Source organism: Zootermopsis nevadensis, unplaced genomic scaffold (genome assembly GCF_977971745.1).
Source record: "Zootermopsis nevadensis isolate Lab colony 2312 unplaced genomic scaffold, Znev_1.0 Znev_ptg000025l, whole genome shotgun sequence".
Classification (NCBI taxonomy): Eukaryota; Metazoa; Arthropoda; class Insecta; order Blattodea; family Termopsidae; genus Zootermopsis; species Zootermopsis nevadensis.
The window spans coordinates 1247391-1270461 of NW_028259157.1; the positions used below are offsets into that span (position 1 = coordinate 1247391).

The following is a 23071-nucleotide window of genomic DNA, read 5'->3' on the forward strand; positions in this document are numbered from 1 at the left end:
GCTGTATGGATGCAAAACTTGGTCTCTCACTCTGCGGGAGGAAAATAGATTGAGGGTCTTTGAGAACAATGTTTTGAGGCGGACCTAAAAATGATGAAGATAGATCATGGAGGAAGTTGCATCTTGATGAGCTTCATGGCATGTACTTGTCACCTAATATTGTTAGGGTGATTAAATTGAGGGGAACAAAATGCACACATGCCTACCACATTTGGATGAGGAATATAGAACAAATGACATTGAAAAATGAGAAGCGCCAATTACCAGGACCTAGGTCACCTTGCGCTTTCTTAGAAATTTTGTAAAAGGTGTGAAGGAGCTGCAAGCCGAATCTGTGTCACTTGGGGCCATTGTTCGTCAGGATGTGCAGTTGGGGTGAGTAAGAAAATGTTATTTCTATGGTGACAAGCGAGGAGGAACTGGATATGGTTCGGAGAAGGGGATAGGAAAGTGTATATCAAAATTTGTTTAATTATATTGTAGGGTAGCATGTGGTGTTTGATTTATAACGATCAAAAGTGCTACTCCCCCACCCAGTGGCACCCGTCCTATCAGTCCTGCCAAGAGGGTTAACCTGTGGCAAAACACTAGGCATTAGTGGGAGGATAACGTTAAGATGGGCCTTTGGGAGATATGAATCGATGGAGCGAAGTGAATGCATCTAGCTCAGGATCGAGTCTAGTGGCGAGCTTTTGTGAAGATGGAGATGAACTTTTGTGTTCAATGAAGACAAGCTGAGAATACAATAAACTTTTCAAAAACTTTCCTGCACCTCAGAGTGAGTAATCTGCATGAAATGAATGTCAACAAGAATGTAGTGGCCTACTCCAGTTTGGACTTTATTTTCATTGAAGAAAATAATCGTTATGTTATTTTCCAAATGTCACAAGAATGAATTGTTTAATTCAAGATATAACATGACATCAATTCAAAGTTATGTTTCTTTCAAATTTTCACTAATTATCAAAGTATAACCTCAACATTCCAGCCTTCACACACTACAATGTTTAACACAGCATTACATAGCCTACTTTGAACCATAAGAAGCGAAATTAGATATCAGGTTCTCGTGGAGATAAATAAAGAAGTTTGCTATCTTCTGGAGTTTTGTGTTATGTAGTCTGGTAGAAATTCACTGCAGTTTCTGGGTTGTTGCGCTGTGTAGTCTGGTCGATGTCAACCAACGTTTCAGAGGTCATACTGCCTCCGTCATCAGGGCGATGAGTATGAAGATTTCTGTCTTCTGGGTTGTTGCGTTGTGTAGTCTGGTCGATGTCAACCAACGTTTCAGAGGTCATACTGCCTCCGTCATCAGGGCGATGAGTATGAAGATTTCTATCTTCTGGGTTGTTGCGCTGTGTAGTCTGGTCGATGTTTACCAACGTTTCAGAGGTCATACTGCCTCCGTCATCAGGGCGATGAGTATGAAGATTTCTGTCTTCTGGGTTGTTGCGCTGTGTAGTCTGGTCAATGTTTACCAACGTTTCGGAGGTCATACTGCCTCCGTCATCAGGGCGATGAGTATGAAGATTTCTGTCTTCTGGGTTGTTGCGCTGTGTAGTCTGGTCGATGTTTACCAACGTTTCGGAGGTCATACTGCCTCCGTCATCAGAGTATGAAGATTTCTGTCTTCTGGGTTGTTGCGCTGTGTAGTCTGGTCGATGTTGACCAACGTTTCGGAGGTCATACTGCCTCCGTCATCAGAGTATGAAGATTTCTATCTTCTGGGTTGTTGCGCTGTGTAGTCTGGTCGATGTTTACCAACGTTTCGGAGGTCATACTGCCTCCGTCATCAGGGCGATGAGTATGAAGATTTCTGTCTTCTGGGTTGTTGCGCTGTGTAGTCAAGACGATGTTTACCAACGTTTCGGAGGTCATACTGCCTCCGTCATCAGGGCGATGAGTATGAAGATTTCTGTCTTCTGGGTTGTTGCGCTGTGTAGTCTGGTCGATGTTTACCAACGTTTCGGAGGTCATACTGCCTCCGTCATCAGAGTATGAAGATTTCTGTCTTCTGGGTTGTTGCGCTGTGTAGTCTGGTCGATGTTAACCAATGTTTCAGAGATCATACTGCCTCCGTCATCAGGGCGATGAGTATGAAGATTTCTGTCTTCTGGGTTCTTGCGCTGTGTAGTCTGGTCGATGTTAACCAATGTTTCAGAGGTCATACTGCCTCCGTCATCAGGGCGATGAGTATGAAGATTTCTGTCTTCTGGGTTGTTGCGCTGTGTAGTCTGGTCGATGTTAACCAATGTTTCAGAGGTCATACTGCCTCCGTCATCAGGGCGATGAGTATGAAGATTTCTGTCTTCTGGGTTGTTGCGCTGTGTAGTCTGGTCGATGTTTACCAACGTTTCGGAGGTCATACTGCCTCCGTCATCAGGGCGATGAGTATGAAGATTTCTGTCTTCTGGGTTGTTGCGCTGTGTAGTCTGGTCGATGTTTACCAACGTTTCGGAGGTCATACTGCCTCCGTCATCAGGGCGATGAGTATGAAGATTTCTGTCTTCTGGGTTGTTGCGCTGTTTAGTCTGGTCAATGTTAACCAACGTTTCAGAGGTCATACTGCCTCCATCATCAGGGCGATGAGTATGTAAATTTCTGTCTTCTGGGTTGTTGCGCTGTTTAGTCTGGTCGATGTTTACCAACGTTTCAGAGGTCAGACTGCCTCTGTCATGAGAGCGATGAGTATGAAGATTTCTGTCTTCTGGGTTGTTGCGCTGTGTAGTCTGGTCGATGTTAACCAATGTTTCAGAGGTCATACTGCCTCCATCATCAGGGCGATCGCGATCTTCATACTCACCGCTCTGAAAACCTCAAATCTTTAATTAGCAAATGTTAATACGGTGTTTAAAAACAGATCAGAGTGCAATCATTTTGTAAATGAATAAGTTTTAATCGTATGATTTACTGATCACGACATTTTAAATTATATTGGGAAACGCTTAGAATTGTTTTATTAAAACAATAGTAAAAATGAGGAGCTAAACAGGTTTGAATGAAATTCAAAAATAACGAAAAAATTTTACATGCAAACTTAATTATATTTACACAACTTGTGAGTTTTGCTCAAATTTTGTTTTTCATGTTAGTTTTTATCACTGTTACCAGAAATATTCATTGGCGCCACCAATCATCCTGCTTATGAAAACAAAATCTGCAATGTCATTTGGCCCTGTCACTTGCTGCTAAACAATGGACTTCAATTTCGGTCGTGCCCTTTCTTTGTGATAGTACAACAATAGGGTTTACTTGAAGTGATCAAATTATTTACGTATTATTTCGATCAGTAAATTATGTATATATATTTGTATATCACAACTCCACAGTGACATTTTCAGTGAATATATTTTAATAGTTTTTACTTGTATCGTGTATTTTATAAAAGTCAACTGTAAATAAAAGATATTATTCCACGCTGCTTTATATTAGAAGGTCTTGAAACGAGCAATGGGTAAGTTGTGGTTTTCCTCAGGGCCTCCGGGTTGAGATAATGCCTGGAATTTGGCAATAACTGCTACCTTCCACATATTTCTAATTCATTTTTCTCTGATCATCGTATAATGTTATACAGGATTTGTTTCGTACACAGTACCACTTAGGACATGTTCTAGTCACAAAAACAATTAAAAATTCTATTGAAACAGATCCTTTCTACACCTCACTTGAATGAAAATGTCGATTATAGTCTCAATCCTGAAGATGGCGGTTGTACGTTCCTTCGTACAAGGTCACGTGGAGTCTCAACGAAGAACACCGTGATCGACCAATTATATTTCTACTTTCTGTGTCGAGCAGGAACTAAAACTGCCTAAGTGTATCGTGTACTGTAAATAGTTTTATCAATTGATCAAGAGATTAGATCTCATCTTGCTAAATCCCCTGACAAAGTGGCGGACGACAATAAGAGTTCCATTTTCGTAATGGCGTCCAGCGTTTTGGACTTGATACATTACGGAATATCAATACGAGGTGCGATCGGAAGGTTTCCAGACTGCGCGTATAAAAACTCGTACACTTACCTCAGGTATTAAATTCATCTATCACCCTCGAAGTAGTTCTACTGGGAGTGAACACAACGATCCCAGCGCCGCTGCCAAGCCTGGAAGCATCCCTGGAAATCTTTCTTTGTCAGCCTGTCAAGCACCATCTGCGATTCTGCCTGAATCTCTTGCCAAAGACTCGCCAAAACGGCTACGGAAACCTATGAAATGCTAAAGCAAGCATTTGGGGAGTCCGCAATGGGTCGTGCACAAACTTTTGTGTGGCATTCACGTTTTAAAAATGGCCGAACCTCTGTCGATGATGACGAGCGTTCTGGACGACCATCTTCGAGCACAACGCCCGAAAATGTTACGAAGATTCGGCAGGCCATTCACGAAGATCGACGTCGTACCATCAACGACTTGTGCGACATTGTTGGGATAGGCTATGGGACCTGTCAGCTGATTCTAAAGGAAGAACTCCACATGCGACGCATCATGACAACGCGCCAGCGCACACCGCCCTCAAAGTTCGGCAGTTGTTGGCCTAAAAAACACCATGGCCGTCATCCCGCACCCTCCTTATTCGCCGTGTGACTTCTTCCTCTTCCCAAAGATGGAAATTCAGCTAAAGGGAAGGAGATTTGAGACGATAGAAGAGATTCAGGCAGAATCGCAGATGGTGCTTGACAGGCTGACAAAGAAAGATTTCCAGGGATGCTTCCAGGCTTGGCAGCGGCGCTGGGATCGTTGTGTTCACTCCCAGGGGAACTACTTCGAGGGTGATGGATGAATTTAATACCTGAGATAAGTGTACGGGTTTTTATAGGCGCAGTCTTGAAACTTTCCGATCGCACCTCGTATATGCAGTCCGAGGATAATGGAAACTAATGCTGTTTTTAGATATTATCATTTTGTTTTATTTGTTAGTGTATCAATGCTCTGTCAAAATCGTGTAGTGTCAAGACAAGGAGTAAATTTTGACACCAAGTCAACAGCTGATGCGGACATGATAAAAAGCTGTCGTTGCAAATTTTTATGCAAAGAGAGAGAGAAGATTCCCACGGAAACCGAGGCAAGTCGCTTGTCCTTGGTGCAAACCTCCAGCGGAACAGTCATAACCACACTCGCAACATGTCGCAGTCTGGCCTTCAGCAACAGCATGACAAAGCCTCAGCAGTTTTGCCAATCTTACAAGAAAAGTATTACAATATTTCCTTCACTTTTCAAACTTCCTTCGTACATAAACTTAACAGTAAACCGTAAAACTGCAGACAAAGACAGAACTTAAATCAATACACAATTACGTGTCTACATGTGATCACCAGTGCGCTGAAAGGTTATGTTTTTCTTTTATTCCGATACGCTGATAGCCCTTCTAAAAGCCAGGTAATGGTTTTAATGTTCGCTGGATGCAGGTACTGCGCGGTGGCGCACCAGAAGCAGGTCTCACTTGAACTTCAAAAGATCTGCCGTTCATACGCTAGCAACTTCGTATTTGAAAGTCATAAAGCGGATAGAAGGAAAACGTTACGACAAATACAGTTCATTCGCACTGCAGAATCAAGAACACGCGTTGAAGACGCAGAAGAACACATGTCTGGAGGCTCAAAGTAGCAGGCGGGACAGTGAAACGAAACGATCACGGAATTGCTTCTTCAATCTGCTCTGCTCAATATTATCAAGTATTAGGTGTGTAAAAATATATATGTTACGATATAATGTAATAATATAATACATATACATAAAAGTATGATGTTTATCAACGTCTTTGATACTCGTAACTGCATAAGTTCTCGTAAGTTAATGACGCTAGATGGCAGAAAGATCTATTTTATAATTCGTGTTTCCATTGGGTGGCTTTTAAAAGTCCCACCTAAAGATGAAAGGCAATTGCATAACGGAAAAGGAGAAAGAGAGTTAGGCGTAAAGACAAGAAAGAACTAACTCCGCGTAGAATTTAAACGAGCATTTTCCATTACGTCCTCTTTTTTACAAGTTTAGGCTCATTAGACTTGTTTTGAGGTTATAAAATCCGTTCAATACGTCACATTTTTGGTCTCCAAAATCCCGTTTTCCCGAGCATCGACAGTCTTTGACCTGTTACAGAATTATTTAAATCTACTATAATTTTTATCTTATCATGTACTACACTCACACTTCCATGATATTTAATTTATCTTCTGATATACTAATGTTGCGTAATTCCAAAATGTTGTTAAGAACAAAAAGACAATTTCTTCACTTCTATTCTACTAGTAAACTTTAACATTATTGTAACATAATTTAACGCAAAGCTGTATATATATGTATATATAATAGTATTTAAAATAAATATGTCCATGATTGGTACATTTACACCTACAAAAAAATTCTAAAATTTGGTTTTGTCCTAAATGGACTGATGAACTTGTAATTCCTTCACAAATATTAAACAGAATTAATAGCTGCTTGCTCAGTACTTAGAACCAGTAAGTGTAGAGAAATATAATAAGTTACAACGTAACAAAATGTAATACTACAAACATCGCAATACGATTTGCAAAGCTGCAACAACTTTTGGGAGTGAGAAATATAAAAAAAATGTATTTTATCTACCAGAGACGACCCGGCCGTCATGTTGGTTCCAGCGATGCTAGCGCTCTTGCAGTGTGTGACGAACGAGTGTGAGCAGAATCAACTGGTGTCGAGTGTCGCTGGTATCGCCCAGCGTAACTTCAACCCCGAACAGACGCTGCTGATCTCCAGCACAGGAGAAGACCACGTGGATCTCCTCCTGGGCTGCATCGGCGCATTGTCAAAGTGGACCGTCCGCGTTGTGCGCCCGGACATCGCGCCAGAGGAGACAAATCACGAGGATCAAAACACGATCGGCAGTTACGTCATTCTTGCGCGAGATCTAGAGGCCTTGGAGGAACAGAGACAAGAACTGGCGGACAGGATGGCGTGGAGAAACCAGGCGAGATTTCTGGTAGTGGTGACAGGAAGAGTGGACGACCCTGCGATGTTGGCACTGAACATCGTGCAGGAGATGTGGAACAGCGCCAGGGTATTGCAGGTTGTCGTGCTGGTGCAGAATCAGCTGTACACCTGGTTTCCGTACCAGCAAAGTTCAACATCGAAGGAAATCGTCCGGTTGGATGAACATTCGACGTTGTTCCCAGACAAGACGCTGTCCAGCCGACACGGCTGCGAGCTGACTGTAGGCACCACACCGGTGAGGGCCCACGTCATGGAGAGTGGCAATAATTCATTCTGGGGTCTAGAGATCGAGTACCTACGTCTACTGCAGCGAGCCCTCAACTTTACAGTGACGTACAAAACGCCGGCTCCAGGAAGCAGCCATGACAGGCACATCAAACTGGTGACTGATCTGCACGAGGGTCTGGTTGACGTGATACTGGGGGACTTCCCCTTGCATCAGTTCATAGCGCAATATGCCGACCCCACGATCCCATACCTGGACAGCAATCTCAAGTGGTTTGTGCCTTGCGCCAGGCCGGCGTCTCGCACGCAAAGCGTCTTACGACTCTTCTCGACGTCCGTCTGGACTGCCTTGGGCGGAGTAATGTTACTGGCGACTTTGTGCACCTGGTTGCTGGGGAGACGCGTCCGGCATCCTCCGAGCCTCTGGAGCGTCCTTCATGACGTATGGGCCCTGGCGCTCGGCGTGTCCGTTCCTCAGTTACCACGTGACTCTCGCCTCCGTGCGCTGTTCGCGTTCCTCGTCTGGTATTTTCTCGCTATCAGCACCGTTTTCCAGACTCTGTTCACCAGCGTGTTGGTCGATCCTGGCCTGAACAAGCAGATCTCGACGTACGAAGAACTCCAGCATTCCGGACTGAAGTACTGCACCCATCCGGACATAGAGCGCCTTATCAATGCGTCGGGTTCGTACCTAGAGGACATAAAGCTTCAGAAAGACAAGACTCTTAACCACACCGAATGCATCAGACGCGTATTACTGGGGGACGACATGGCCACAGTCACCTTCTCTTACCTCACTGAATACTTTGCTCTGGCGGAACTGGGTACAAGAAGCAAGATATGTTCCCTGGACGAGGATATCCTCCAGTTGAGGTACACGATGTATGTGACAAAGGGCAGTTCTCTGTTGGACAAGTTCAACATTGTTATCAGTCACATGCTGGAGGCTGGCGTGATGCAGAGGCTTTGGCTGGACGTGAAGGAGTCAGTACGCAAGATCGGGCTGCGAGAAGCATCTGAGGAAGAAACGTACTTCATCCTGTCGCTGTCACACTTGCAGCTGGTCTTCTATATGCTAGTGATCGGAAATGCCGCGAGCTTTGTCGTGTTCCTGGTCGAATGCCTGATCCGCTCTTAAGCGTGTAAATTGTATTGAAGATTTCTGTCGTCTGCGTTGTTGCCCTGATGATGGAGGCAGTATGACCTCTGAAACGTTGGTAAACATCGACCAGACTACACAGCGCAAGAACCCAGAAGACAGAAATCTTCATACTCATCGCCCTGATGACGGAGGCAGTATGACCTCTGAAACGTTGGGTAACATCTACCAGACTACACAGCGCAACAACCCAGAAGACAGAAATCTTCATACTCATCGCTGTGAAAACCTCAAATTGTATTCATTGTCGACAAATACACTTTTTTTCCCGAAGAAATGGCCGCTAAGAATGAAATTTTATTTTCGTCTCACCAAAATTCTGAAATTAGCATAGGAACCATGACGATAAACGAAGGCCTGTAATTTGACAGAAATAATTCAGGCGTAATCAAACTGGCATTAACTAATCGCTGTGGCTTCTGTTACTCTAGAAACAACATTTCTTCAACGGTTCACGAAATGAATCACTGTATTATCCGAGGAAAAAAAATTGCTGTCTACATTTTTGCACCGAGGTGAAGTCAGCTTTCCACGTGTAACTACGAGACACCTACATAGTGCACTCCACTAATACAGGAAAACTGTTTAAGCAAAGTCAGGAACAGAATGCTGTAATGTTTACATTCAGCTTGATGAAAATAATTAAATAATAATATAATTTTTAATTCTGAATCTAGTTTGAACCATTTGACTAAATGCATTAATTTCCCTGATCATGACCTCTTGAGGTCGAAACGCGTATGTCAATAGTGCAGTGGTCTAGGCAACACGGAGTTTTCCTCCGTGGCATCCCAACAATTACTCCATTCACACACACACAGAAGAAGGCAATGGCAAACCACTTCTGGATCATCTGCCAAGAACGTATATGAACAGGTCCCAGTCCGAGAAAAGGATCGAAGGATCCTTTTCATATGGACCTGTCGTCAGACAGAACACTAAATAATAATAAGATGAGGTGGTCTAGCGGTTAGAACGCTGGATTGTAATCCTGGGGATCTCGGGTTCGATTCCCGGCGGTGCCCGAATTTATAACTTGTGTTGGGCAAGGCCGTGGTCTAGGCAACACGGAGTTTTCCTCCGGGGGCTTCCCCGGTTTCTCCGTGGCATCCCAACAATTACTCCATTCACACACAGAAGAAGGCAATGGCAAACCACTTCTGGATCATCTGCCAAGAACGTATATGAACAGGTCCCAGTCCGAGAAAAGGATGGAAGGATCCTGTTCAGATGGACCTGTCGTCTGACAGAACACTAAATAAAAATAAAATAGTGTTAATAGTTGTTGGTTTCTTTACTCTTTACTCTATAGAAAATAATTCAAACACACACATGAAGCTATTCGGACTATTTGGTCTCGGAATTATGAAGTTCACTTATTACATTTACAAGCTCACAAGAGCGACTTCTTCTAGCTTCATTTCAAATGGGACGGCGGTCAAAGGATTTGCAATGAACGCGTTGAACATTCTTAAAGCTTATATTTTCTCGATATAATACCGTTATTCGTGTTCACTCCTTTGCTGCTGTGTTCAATATTCTCGAATTTTTATTCACCTCGACATAATAAAGTCTTTGTATTCACTCTTTATTGCTGTTATAGTGAAGAAAACAAATGACTTAGGACAAGACGAAATGCACATACCGCCTTCACTTCGCGTGTATATAAACAGACTACAAGTTATCAATGTTTTCCAACCCCTTCCCCGTGAATGTAATTTTGATCTGTTACTGTCGTTTCGAAGTGTTCGACCTCTACCACATTCTCGAAGTATCATTTAGCTACGTGGGAAAGAGGAACAAGACTTTTGATCCATAGAGGATGTTGCGAAGCTGGTCCTAGTGTCCATCGCAGGCGGAGACCATCAACTGAGCTGAGGCGTGGCCAACAGGTGACAAATAATTGGAACAGACAGTCTCTAATTTATGTTACTGTAAAAGCTCGAATGTTGGCGAGACCTAGGATTTACCAAACAGTGTTCGTAAAAGCCCATATTTTACGAGAAGACGGTAAAAGTAATGAGAAGGGTATAAATGTTGTAACACTCTTATAATCGATGCTTCTTTCTATTTTCAGTTCCATAAATTACAACTTTAGAAACATTCCTTAGCAAAGATTTATTTTAAAAAAGTTTAACATAAGTCAAAATAATATATAAAAATATTGCAATAATATAAAGTATGACACATCTAACCTAACTTTTTACTACCTGATTACGATAAATCCTAACATATACAAGCACCCATTCGTACGACCTGAAAATAAGACGCGAACAGTTATTTTCTCGGACTTTTATCAACACAGTTTGATAAATCCTAGGTTTCACTAACATTCAGTGTTTTACGGTAACGTAATACAAACTCACGCTACATAAAACGGAAGCTTTACTTATCTTCCGTTTATTTCTTGCATATTTTTATGCTTGTTTTGGCAACGGCGATCAACATTAGACATTTTTAAACCAATACGACAATAATTTGATTACGTAACTAAAAACTTCTCCTTTGCGTAACAAGTAAAGAAACTTCGATGGATCGCTTCATAATCGAATCGAACATTTCGATTCCTTGCCAAGACAAATATGCGATTGTATGGAATTAAAATGATTCGCTTGGAAACGAGAGCCAAGTCGCAATTTACATAATGTATATGCCCTCGCCCTCTCATTGGACGTTATAATTTCTTAGCTGCTAAAACGTGTCGCCATAAAACTACAAATAAATATCGTTCAGTCTGCCTATTTACCTCCTAAACATCTACATATTTGCCTGTCCATCTGTTTGCTCTTTGCATGTACATTTTACCTATCAATATATTCACGTACGTAACAGTGTACTTAAGTTGCTATATCTGCATACCAAAGAACAGTGGATTCCGGATAATTGGGACTAGAACATTTTGGTCCAATTAAGCGGCTGTCCCAATTACGCGAAGTTCCACGTAAAAAGTTTAAAAGGTTTGTTATTTAAGATTTGTCCCAAATAAACGGCTACCCAGGTTAACCGATGGCCCAATTTACCGGAATTTACTGTATACTACTATTCCTCGGAGATTTTTGGTCCCCACTTTCCAAAGAAAATTCCCTTTGGTTCTCTCTCACTCCAAAAGCAACACATGTGCATACACACCATAGTATTGCACAAACAAACATGACAGCTACTGTTATCAATAACAGATGACATAAAATCAACGACGACTTCAAATCTGAACTGCGGTGGTGGTCTAGCGGTTAGAACGCTGGCCTTGTAATCCTGGGGTCTCGGGTTCGATTCCCGGCGGTGCCCGAATTTATAATTTGTGTTGGGAAAGGCGTTGGTCTAGGCAACACGGAATTTTCCTCCGGGGGCTTCCCCGGTTTCTACGTGGCATCCCAACAATTACTCCATTCACACACAGAAGAAGGCAATGGCAAACCACTTCTGTATCATCTGCCAAGAACGTATATGAACAGGTCCCAGTCCGAGAAAAGGATGGAAGGATCCTGTTCATATGGACCTGTCGTCAGACAGAACACTAAATAAATAATAAATGTTTAGAAAACATGTCATAAAGTTTTTACCTGTACAGAATTTATTATAGATTTTGTTTAAACACACTTTAATAATCCTAACTAATTTCATGGGTGAATGAAACTTAATAAGAATATTGTACGATACTTCTCTCCTAACCGAAACTTTCATTTCCTTGAAGTCGAACTTTGATTTTTTTATAGTATCTGGCGAATACAATAAATCTGATCAGTAGTTGACCTATTACGTTGAAACCCACAGTGACGATCCCCAATAATTTCATCTGTGTATGGACTTACATTGAGAGAAGGATGTTGGATACAATTTTGTATGAAGTTGATAACAGTGACATGCCTCGATAATTACTACAGTCAGTTTTATGATCCTACTGTTACAAAAATAGACTCCTTCCACTGCTGATGCAATTCTTCCTTATTCCAAGTAGAATTAAGAAGTTAATGGTTCTCAGAATGCAATGTTTCACCTCCTACTTGAATGAATTCTGCCAGAATTTGAATACTACCTAGAAATGTATAACTTTTAAACTTTGTAATAGCAATTTCAACATCTAAAGGACTAGGATCAAGTATTAATGGCTCAGCTGTATGTATTTCCACCTGCCCAACATCACTAATCCTATGCATACTGAGAGAAGTAATTCTTCCATCTGTTCACAGTGTTTTGGGAATCTTCCAACAGCTCACCATTCTCATCCTTTACCAAATTACATCTATATATTATGTTATATTCATTTATACTTCTGTATAAGTCTCTAATATTCTTATTCTTATCACATTTTGCAAGCTCATTAATTTTAATACATATATTTATTTTTCCAGTGTATACACAAAACTTGTTTTAAAATAATGTTGTTAAAATTATTTATAACATTCACAATATAAATTGCATTATGTTATATTTTATGGCGCTTTTCTGTGTCGTATAATATTACATCTATCACAGCGCTTTTGATTTCGACGATATGTTTCGATGTTTACCACATCATCAGGCTTATCAATTCATATATTTTTAAAAACTATTGTACATTTGTGCATTGCGTTTATTGATTTTTTAATTTTCAGTCTTCATCTTGATTTGGAGTATGCATTTTGATGTTCATTATCTGTGAAATTAATTTTTTTCAAGTCGTGATTATGGATTTTGACATAGGAAATATAATAACAATTCAAAGAGTGTAAGGATGTAAGTTTTAAACGTAATACAAATATAATAGAACGTAATGAAAGGTAAATAAAACATACCAGGTTGTATTGTGATGTGTCGGACGTCTGATATCTACAGACGATAAACTGCAACTGAAATGTGTATGCCGCGTGTGGTTATATATATAGGGAGAAAGTTGTTATGGAAATGGGTCGATGAACTGTATAGCATTGAATATTGGATTGTTTACTTGGATGTTGTTGTCATTTAATGCGAGGTTTTGTTTATGCGTACGTTGTGTGTAGTATTTTTCTACTGTGTCTCTGTGTCGTTTGTTTTGTACTATTTTAATTATGTCCATTGTTTGTTCTATTTTATTGTATGCATGTCCAGTGTTTAATATATGTTTTGCGTATGCTGAATTGTCTTTATTGTGTTTAATGGCTGTTATATGTTCTTTATATCTTTGATTGAACGTGCGACCTGTTTGGCCTATATAAGTTAATGGGCAATCTTTGCATTTTAACTTATATATGCCTGGTTGTTCGTATTTGTTTTTTATATCTAATTGTGGTTTTTGTTTTAAGATGTTTTTTATTGTGTTCCTTGTTCTAAATGCGATTTTTATATTATTTGTTTTAAATATTTTTGTTATATATTTGGTTTCTTTACCTATGTATGTGAAGGTGGCCCATTTGTTTTGTATATTTTCGTCTTCGTTTTCATTTATGTTTAATTTTTTTTTATTTTGGGTTTTAATTCATAATTATTATATCAGTTTTCTATTAGAATTTGTTTTATTATATTACATTCAATTTATTTGTTTATTGTAGTTATGGGATATGTATTTTTTCTGTTTATTAAGTAATTGATAGTCATTTGTTTATGTTCATTTGGATGGCATGAAGAGGCATGAATTATGGTGCTTGTATTTGTGGGTTTCCTGTATGTTTTGAATTCGAAATTATTTGTGTTACGTATTATAGTTAAATCTAAATAGTTTAATTTATTTTGTTCTGTTTCTAATGTGAATTGTATATTTTGGTTTATATTGTTAAATTCATTTAAAACATTTTTTATTTTTGTATTTTTTGTGTCAAAAATCATAAGTATATCATCTACATATCTGCTGTAATATTTGATTTGGTTTTTGTTTAGTATATTTATAATATAATTATGTTCAAGGTATTGTAAGAATATTTCAGATAGTATGCTTTATGTAGGTGCCCCCATTGGTAATCCGGTTTCTTGTTTCCAATATTCATTGTTGAATTGGAAATAGTTTTGGTTAATGATAATATTAGTTATATTCGTAATTTCGTTTATTAGATCCATATTTATGTTTTGTCTAACTAGAATATCTCTTACAATATCCTGTAGCATAGTGAGCAAATTTGTATATTTTTATTATTATTAAAATTTAATTTTTTGATTTCGTTTATTAATTTAATGGAATTTATTATATTAAACGTATTTGGTAGATTACAATATTCTTTTAAAATGTTTGCTATTTTTATTGATATTTTGTATGCTGGGGTGGATGTCCAATTTATTAGTGGTCTAATAGAATATGGATTCTTGTGTAGTTTAATTTGTCCTGTGATAATTGGTGCAGTAGCACTATGGTTATAGTATTGCGTTTTAGGGGGGTTAAAAATGTTATTACATTTTTGGGTTATTTTTTGTATTTCCTTTTGGTATTTTAATGTTGGGTTTTGTGTTAATTGTGTGAATGAATTTTTATTTATAAATTGAGTAATGTATTTTTGGTATTGTTCTATAGATAGTATTATAATGGTTTTACCTTTATCTGCCTGTGTGATTGTTAATTTATTATGTTGTAATTTTTGTTTAATACTTTTTATTGTTTTCCATTCATTGATATGTGTTTTATTATATTGATCGTTCCTTTTTTGTTTTGTTTAAGTAGGTGTTCAATTTTATTAGCTACTATATGTCGTATATGGTCTTGTTTTTGTATAGGAATTAAATTTATAGCAGTTTCTGCTTCTAGTGCTAAATTTATGATCCATGTTTTTTGTTTGTGATGTAGGTTATATTTTAAACCTTTATTTAGTAAATTATATTCGTCTTGTGTGAATTGGATATTAGTTAAATTTTTTATGCGATATACGAAAGGGTGTGGTGGTTCGTTTTGTTGAAATTTGTTATTATATTTGTTTCTTATTTTGTCTCGTAATATTTTTATTTTATTATTTTGTTTTTGATATAATTTTGTCAATTCGGTTTTTAATTTTTGTGTTATTTCATTTTCTATGTCTATCCATACATCCTTCCATATATTTGCGGCTTCTAAATGTTTTTTATAAGATAATATGTTTCATTGATTTTTCTTTTTATATAATTGTTTAATTTCTGATTTTATATATAATGTTTCTGCTTTTTGTTGTATTATCGGAATATTTGGATTATTTCCTTGTATTTTTATTTTTGCATAGTTTGGTGTTATTTTTGCCTTTAAACATATTTTGTTAAATCTAATATTTGCGTTGCACTTTAGTACCTTTCGTTTCAAATTTAAAAATTGATATACGCAATTTATTTGACTGTTATTCAATTTATATCTTAATTGCGTCATGTTAAGATATAAACTCATTAATTTTGTCTTTCAGTTATTCCATCATTTTGTTCCTGAAATGTCTGCTAGTTTCTTGCCATACTTTGTTCACATTATCTCCATTTATTTGGCTCTGATAATGTAACCACTGCAATTTGCATGTATTGTAAGTCCGTGTCATCACGGCGTGGCACGTCCAGAGGTTTTGAATGGAGAAGACGACCTCCAGGTACGGAGGGTAGCTGCGAATATATCGAATAAGCAGTAGCGGACAGTCGAGAAGGGGTGGTCTTCTAAAATATTACACAGGGCCTTGTACTGGGATGGATTATTTGGAACAAATATATATCCAATAGTTAATTTTTTTATATTAGGATATGTATGTACCACTGTGCACAAACATTGCCAGGTTAATCACTAGGCAAACAAAGCTCCTGTCTGAGGCAATGAAATTCTGGTGGTAAAAAAGTGAATATAAAATAAAGATAGGTTTGGGATGAGAATATAACAAGCGTCTAAAACCAGAAAGATAAAAATTGAAGGAAAGAAGAAATGTGTGTTCATGTTCCCAGTCTTGTAGTATACCACGAACAATACTCGGTAATGTACACAAGTAACTGACATGTGTGCAGTGAAGATGACAGTGTGACCATTTTGGCGATTTAAAGACAGACTGAAGACATTTAAATGGGGGAGGGAGCTATAAGGCTAAAGGTTCATCTAGGTTATAAAATACCCTTGCACCAGTCCTGTGCACTGAAGGAACAAAGCAGGGCCTTACTCAAGATCATAGTCACATTCTCAGAAGTTAAAATTAAGTAGACCTAGTAGTGATCTTCATCATCATATTTTCATTGACTAGGAGAATCGCCAGTTCTGGCCTATAATTTGTTACGTCTCCTTCCATCTCTTGTTCTCGGTCTTTTTATGTGTCATCTGCCAGATGGGCAGTAGTTATAATGCTTGTAATAGAATGTGAGTTTTGAAGCTTATCAGTAGCAAAGAGTTCACTCTGGCTGTGTTATGAACACCACACATACATAAATCAGTGGTGGGGCTGCCACCTCTCTGCTTTTGAGATTACAGAATGTTTGTTTGGGTCATCTTCCCCAGACATGATGCATTGACCACTGTTGTCAAGTCATATCCACCTGATGTGGGTTACATTTAGCTTCCCCTCATCTCTTACCAGCTAGCTAGCTGTTCAATGACAATACAATGACGATAGAAGAGATTCAGGCAGAATCGCAGATGGTGCTTGACAGGCTGACAAAGAAAGATTTCCAGGGATGCTTCCAGGCTTGGCAGCGGCGCTGGAATCGTTGTGTTGACTCCCAGGGGAACTACTTCGAGGGTGATGGATGAATTTAATACCCGAGATAAGTGTACGGGTTTTTATAGGAGCAGTCTTGAACTTTCCGATCGCACCTCATAAGTCCTGACATGGAGTTGGTCACGGCCAGGACATTTGTGGCTTCTGACGCCATGCCCTTGCTCATCTGAAGATCAATCTGAAAATAATGTAACATCTTAACTACTGAGCATCAAGTTTTATAATATGCCGTTTACTGTGTCAGCTGATTGTACTGTATTAAATAGGCTATGGTGCCAGTAATAAGGCGGTTTGTCACTGGCTTCTTAACCGGGATCCCCGCGCTTCTTTGCCAGGTTAGCCAACGTGGAATTTGCAATAAACAAAGTGGAACTTCAGTTTTTCACTGTCATTATCAATCTACCACTGCTGCATAATTACTCGTGTGGAATCTGGGGGGTGAAAAACAGCCCTGTAAGTGGCTGGAGTTCCACAGAGACATTATCATCCTGTCGCAAGTATAACTACATCTCGCTCAATTCTGTTCACCAACATTACAAATGGGAAGTTTAGGTGATAGATATGTTGGTTGCCTGTCTACCTAATACAGTCATGATAATAATATCTTTATACTCTGATGAAACAGAGAGGCATGAAATATGTCCAGCATTTCCATTATTTAGCCTCATCAATAACAGTAACTTATAATGTCGGTAAGTTCAACATTGTACTTGTAAACACATTTCAACATGCGACATTTTTATACATCAGAATGTTCACGAGACAATGTTGTTCCTTTTCATCACTGCACCCCACCTCAAGATAACATAATCAGACAGATAGCAGCACTGTTAGTCAGGGTGGCCAGGATTTGTTGGCCATGCACTAAGAGACACGACTGTATATAATAAATGGCATACTTCACAAGAATTTATATCTGATGAGGCTCTTCTACTTAGTTTGCTCAGATTTGTTTGATTACCACATGAACATTAATTACTGCACTACGTAGCCCTACACAAAGGCTCAGATCTTGACCACTTGAGCACATTTGTAATCGGCTCTAAGGTTATTCAATTCACAGACGTGAGTTCAGATTCTCTGTGATGTTATGTCCTGTGTAGGTAGCAGTATTCTGACACGCTGACCTCCCTAGTTTATAAAGCCTTGTATCGACTGCACGCGGCTGCCTCGCGCACCTGTTCGTGCGCGGCAAACTCGTTCGTTCGCTCATTGTGCTTGAGCGCGGCAGCCGTGTTCGGCTGTGATCGACGTTGTTCGTCAGTTCTCGCAAGATCACCATGAATACAGCACGTGCAGCGGCTGCCTTTATGTTGATGTTCAACATTATGGAAAAAAATAAGAAACCGAAACGAAAAGTGCGTTGGTGGATTAAGGAATTGTATCGTCAGTGAATGCAATATGGAAATAGACTTATGCAAGATATGACATTTGAATTAGTGGAGGATACAATTAAAAATTTCACTTGAATGTCATTATCGAATTTCGAACACATAACCTCATTGATCGAGCCAAGAGTGAAAAAAATGGACACCAAATTTCGAGAAGCGATTACTGCGAGGGAGAGGTTGGTTATTACTTTGAGATTCTTAGCCACAGGAGACTCCTATACAAGCTTGCAATACCTTTTCAGAGTGTCCAAACAAAGTATATCAAGAATAGTGCCCGAGGTTTGCGATGCTATCATCGAGGCCCTGAAAGAATGTATTAAGGTAAGTCAAAATAAAACATCAGATTTTCAGATTAGTGTGTATTTATTTTTCAACGTATTGGCAAGAATTAATCACTCACTCAATTAGTGGCATTTAACAGAATGCTTTTATTCAATGTTTGAAGAAAAATATCCAATCGCTTCTTCAAGATTTGTGGTTCCAACAGCTTCGTTTGCCTGATTTTCTTCTTCGGTTAGATAGGTAGTAGCTAATGACGTTGTTTGTACAGAAGCTGGAGATGAAGTTGCAGTTGGAGTCCTTATTACACTCTCTGATCTTCCAGACTGACTGTAATTTTGGGTGTAATTCCCAATATCAGCTTCGAAAATAACATTATTAATAGCACGCTTCACTTGTGATAAGGTGCTTGGGTCATATTTTCTTAGCTCGTTAGCGATATATTGGCCATATGTAAAATAAGGGTCTGTCGGTGTGGTTACACTGGACTTGAGGAAATCAAACGCTTCCAGTAGCATTGTTTGATTTTCTTTAGCTTCGGCGCTGGCAGACTTAGGATCTGTGCGGGTCCTTTTACGTCGAGGTGCTTCTGGTGTTCTAGAAGATGTTATTCCTTCAACAGCAAGCTCTTCATTTTGATATTCGAACCCCAAGGTTTTGGCGCAATGTGATGTTCCAGGCTCCTGAAAAGAATCCCAGATCTAAAATATATTTATTTTTTTACAGGTTCCAAGTTCAGAAGAAGAATGGCTAGCTATTGCACAAGAATTTGAGAAAAAGTGGGACTTCCCACATGCTATAGGTGCTATGGACGGAAAACACGTTATGTTGCAAGCACCTATGAACTCTGGCACAGAATATTATAACTACAAACATTTTTTCAGCATTGTCTTATTTGCTCTCGTTGATGCGGACTACAATTTTCTCTATGTTGATGTAGGCTGTCAAGGCAGAATATCTGATGGCGGTGTCTTCAAAAATACTCAATTATTTAAAAAACTAGAAGAAAAAGCCTTGAAAATTCCGCCACCGACAATACTTCAAGTACCGTATGCAGTTGAACTTCCCTACTATATCTTGGGTGATAGAGCATTCGCATTAAATGAATATACTCTGAAACCATTTGAAGAAAACCCTGACAGAGGTTCTACTGAAAGAGTGTTTAATTATAGACTATCAAGAGCACGTAGAGTGGTCGAAAATGCTTTTGGTATTCTAAGTTCTGTTTTTAGAGTTTAAAGAAAACCAATATTATTAGAACCGGAAAAAGCCAAAAAGATTGTTATGGCTACTTTGTACTTACATAACTTTTTGAGAAAAAAACAAAGTTCACGTGCACTTTACACTCCCGGAGGTAGTCTCGATACGGAGAACAATGGACAAGTAATTCCATGTCGATGGAGAAATGATAAAGAAGCATCATCACTCCAACCACTTCGAGTTACTGCGCGAAGAGCAGGAAACAATGCCAAGGAAAACGTTTGCAACTTGCAAGACATTTTGTTACAAACGGAGAAATTCCTTGGCAATATAATTATTAACCCTATCATCACCAAGAAATGTTGTGTAAAGTGGATTACCAAGGGTGGGTAAAAATTGCCCACCAATTTGTGGCAATAAAAAGGATGGGCAATTTTTCCCAACCTTAGTAATGCTAGGATTAGAAATATTGTAATGAAAATACTTACATCAGGCAAAGTATCTACAGTATCGTTCGGAGTATTTTTATCGGCCATAAAGTCGAACTCATTGAATGCGAACCACTTGGATACGTAAACAGTACCTGCAGCTGAAAATAAACAAAAAATTATTAGTGTATTAGCATAATTACAGATAATACGAGTGGTATAATACAAATTTAATAAATATGTACGTACCAGAACCAGTTAGGTGAGACTTCTTAATTCTGGACTTCTCTCTTCTGTATGAAGCCAATAAAGTTGTCATCTTCTTTTTTAAATCCTGAAATGGAATTTTCATTTGGTCACCTATGTCCTTCCAGGCGTCCTCGCGTTTACTTTTGTTATGGTAATTCACAATTTTGGAATTCCACAACACCTCTTTAGATTTATAAATCTGTATGAGAGCTATACACTTCTCATTCTCCATGTTGCTACAACGGAACGCCACAAGACCGTCTCAACTGAAAGGGCACAGCACAGTGAAATCCCTTTGCCGCGGGACAAAGAACCGCTCAGATTTGACTCGACGCGCGCCAAGTTCGAGCACGGCATTGTTCGTTCTGCCACGCGTGGCAACATGGTATCGACTTTGCGAGGCAAAGCAACGAACACTGCCTCGCGCAGTCGATAAAAGGCTTAACAGTGATACTTCTTGTTAGTGTCTGCCAGAATATCTGATAAGTTGGTCATCGTGTATGTCAAAATCAATTGTGATAATCCCAAATAGTTTTGCCTGCATGTAGAGTGGATTGTTTAGAAGCACAAAGGTTGAAATATTAAAGTCAGCAACTACTGCTCAAGCAGGAGGTACTACAATATTACGTCCCCAGTTTATAAAATATCGTTAATTTTATTTTGAATAATGTGTAACTGCCACAGCAGTTAAAGGAGTCCAAAAGTCTACGACTAACAAGTTACATATAACACTCACTGAATTTGAAAGTAGTTAGTTATAAGTGTTTAAATGAAATATACATTAATTTGCATATAAGTAAACATTTATCTGATGCGTTTCCAATTCAGTATTGTTTGAAACAAGGAAATGCTTTACCAGCATGAAGTGGTGTCGTATTGAGTGAGGGACATCTATTTTTGGCCTGTGACATTGCTCTGTCACTTTATAGATTGGATCCAACTCATGGGCATTTTCTATTGTAACTTATAGATATGAATAACAACATGCACTGTTTCTGCTGCTGCAGTGTACTGAAGGAGACTCCCTATGGAAATGCAGCTGCTAACCGCCCCACTGTCCAGTCCCCCTATGACGAGTGACTGCGGTGCACTGATATGGTACGGGGAGGAATGTTCTGAGAATAGGCCATCCCTGTGCCACATTGTCCACCATTCCACACTGGCCACCGTGGTTGTGAACCTGGTCCCCCACGGTGACAAGTGGGAAACTAATCATAGAACCTCGTCATGCCCGTACCTACTGTGTCATTCTGCTTCTCCATGACAGTACTGCTTCTGGGAATAAACTGAAGCTGGCCAAATATGACTAATACGTGCTTGCAGTTTTAACCCATTAATGTAACATTTACAAAGTTAAATAATTGTCATTACTGCTGTATATTATTGTGACAATCAAGTGATGACACCTGAAGTTATAACAATCTGTTTGATAAAGCAATAACCATTAATATTGTAACTATTGAAAGACAATATATGATAAATTAATGCAGCCAATATATTATCACTTACTGATCTTTGGTGCTGCTAAGAGGTTTTTCTGCCACGGGCCTTATTAGGTATCAGTCGTGGCGCGACATACGAGCATACCCGCAAAATGACTTACAAAGACATTAAGTAAATTCACTTGTAATGGAAATTATTTAATATGTTGTTTATAAGATAGAAAGTTTAATTCTGTTGAAACTTGGACATAAAAACATATCTTCATTGTAAAACTTATACTAGAGCCATAACAGTTAAAACATCAGTCTCTATTGCATTGGGGTCTCAATAGTAAATATGTTACATAGAAGTCCCCCAGTGAACCAGACTCCAAGACAGCTCAGTTTAATCCACTTTATCAACAACACTTGTCATCCACTCCAAGACTCTTCCTCTAAATGCAGGCGGAGAATGCGTCGATATATGGAAGATGGCTGCGAATTGGGCATGGTGCTACTAATTCTTCTTAAGACAGGTTACAGAGGGCCAATTATCCAACTAACCAAGCATACTATCAGCTTCTCAAAATGACTATGCTTCATGGGGTTCAATATTTATTGCTCATCTTCAACTCTATTTTTAATTGGCTTCCTTAAAACAATTCTATATGCATTTAGAATATGGCAAAAGGAATTAAGCTTAGTGAATATCCTAAGGGGAAAAACTAATCATGAAGTCCTAATCTTGTGTTCAAGCTGCATCCTCTCTGCAGCCCAAGGCTAAGTAATCTCCCTGCCCCCTCTAACTCATTCCCAAATTTGATATTCCTGATCTGGAGCATAATTAAATTTAAATAAATAGTTTTGGGATTTACCAACAAAAACCATGCGTGCAGACTGAATCTTTCTCTTATCCATCACATACACAAAGGGAATCTTCAGTGCCTTAGAATGTTATGTCATGCAATTCCTCACAGTCTCGTGTCAGCCACCTCTGAGGCGCTTTATATGAAAATGTATCCCTGCAGCTCTGTACGCTCCACATTAAGAAATTAGAAGCCAGTATACAGTCTTGTTCATTTACAAATTATTGAGGTACCCTGGTTTAGTATATTCACAGATGTGCATGTTATTTTTTGAAATGTTCTGTTACTCCATGTTAAAATCTT

The 23071-nt window shown here is 39.0% G+C and overlaps 2 protein-coding genes across 11 annotated transcripts in view; one reads left to right on the plus strand and one right to left on the minus strand.

Moving 5' to 3' along the window:
- Window positions 1-4754: 4754 nt before the first annotated feature.
- Window positions 4755-23071, minus strand: part of LOC147872602 (uncharacterized) — a 36305-nt gene continuing 17988 nt past the window's right edge. For 4 of the 10 annotated variants that reach the window (XM_087356103.1, XM_087356102.1, XM_087356100.1 and 1 more), the window contains one exon: window positions 9816-17112. In XM_087356103.1, the coding sequence (XP_087212229.1) occupies window positions 17097-17112 (16 nt within the window). In that variant the 3' untranslated portion in view covers window positions 9816-17096. The other 6 variants (XM_087356097.1, XM_087356098.1, XM_087356099.1 and 3 more) reach the window with 5 other exon arrangements.
- On the plus strand, window positions 5430-8368 carry LOC147872603 (uncharacterized). The gene is made up of 2 exons (XM_087356096.1): window positions 5430-5675; window positions 6585-8368. Exon 2 carries the CDS (start codon window positions 6601-6603, stop codon window positions 8326-8328), a length of 1728 nt encoding a protein of 575 aa, XP_087212222.1. The 5' UTR covers window positions 5430-5675; window positions 6585-6600; the 3' UTR covers window positions 8329-8368.

Excerpts from the sequence above, each read along its gene's own strand:
- LOC147872603 (XM_087356096.1), top strand. The coding sequence starts at position 6,601 with ATGTTGGTTCCAGCGATGCTAGCGCTCTTGCAGTGTGTGACGAACGAG.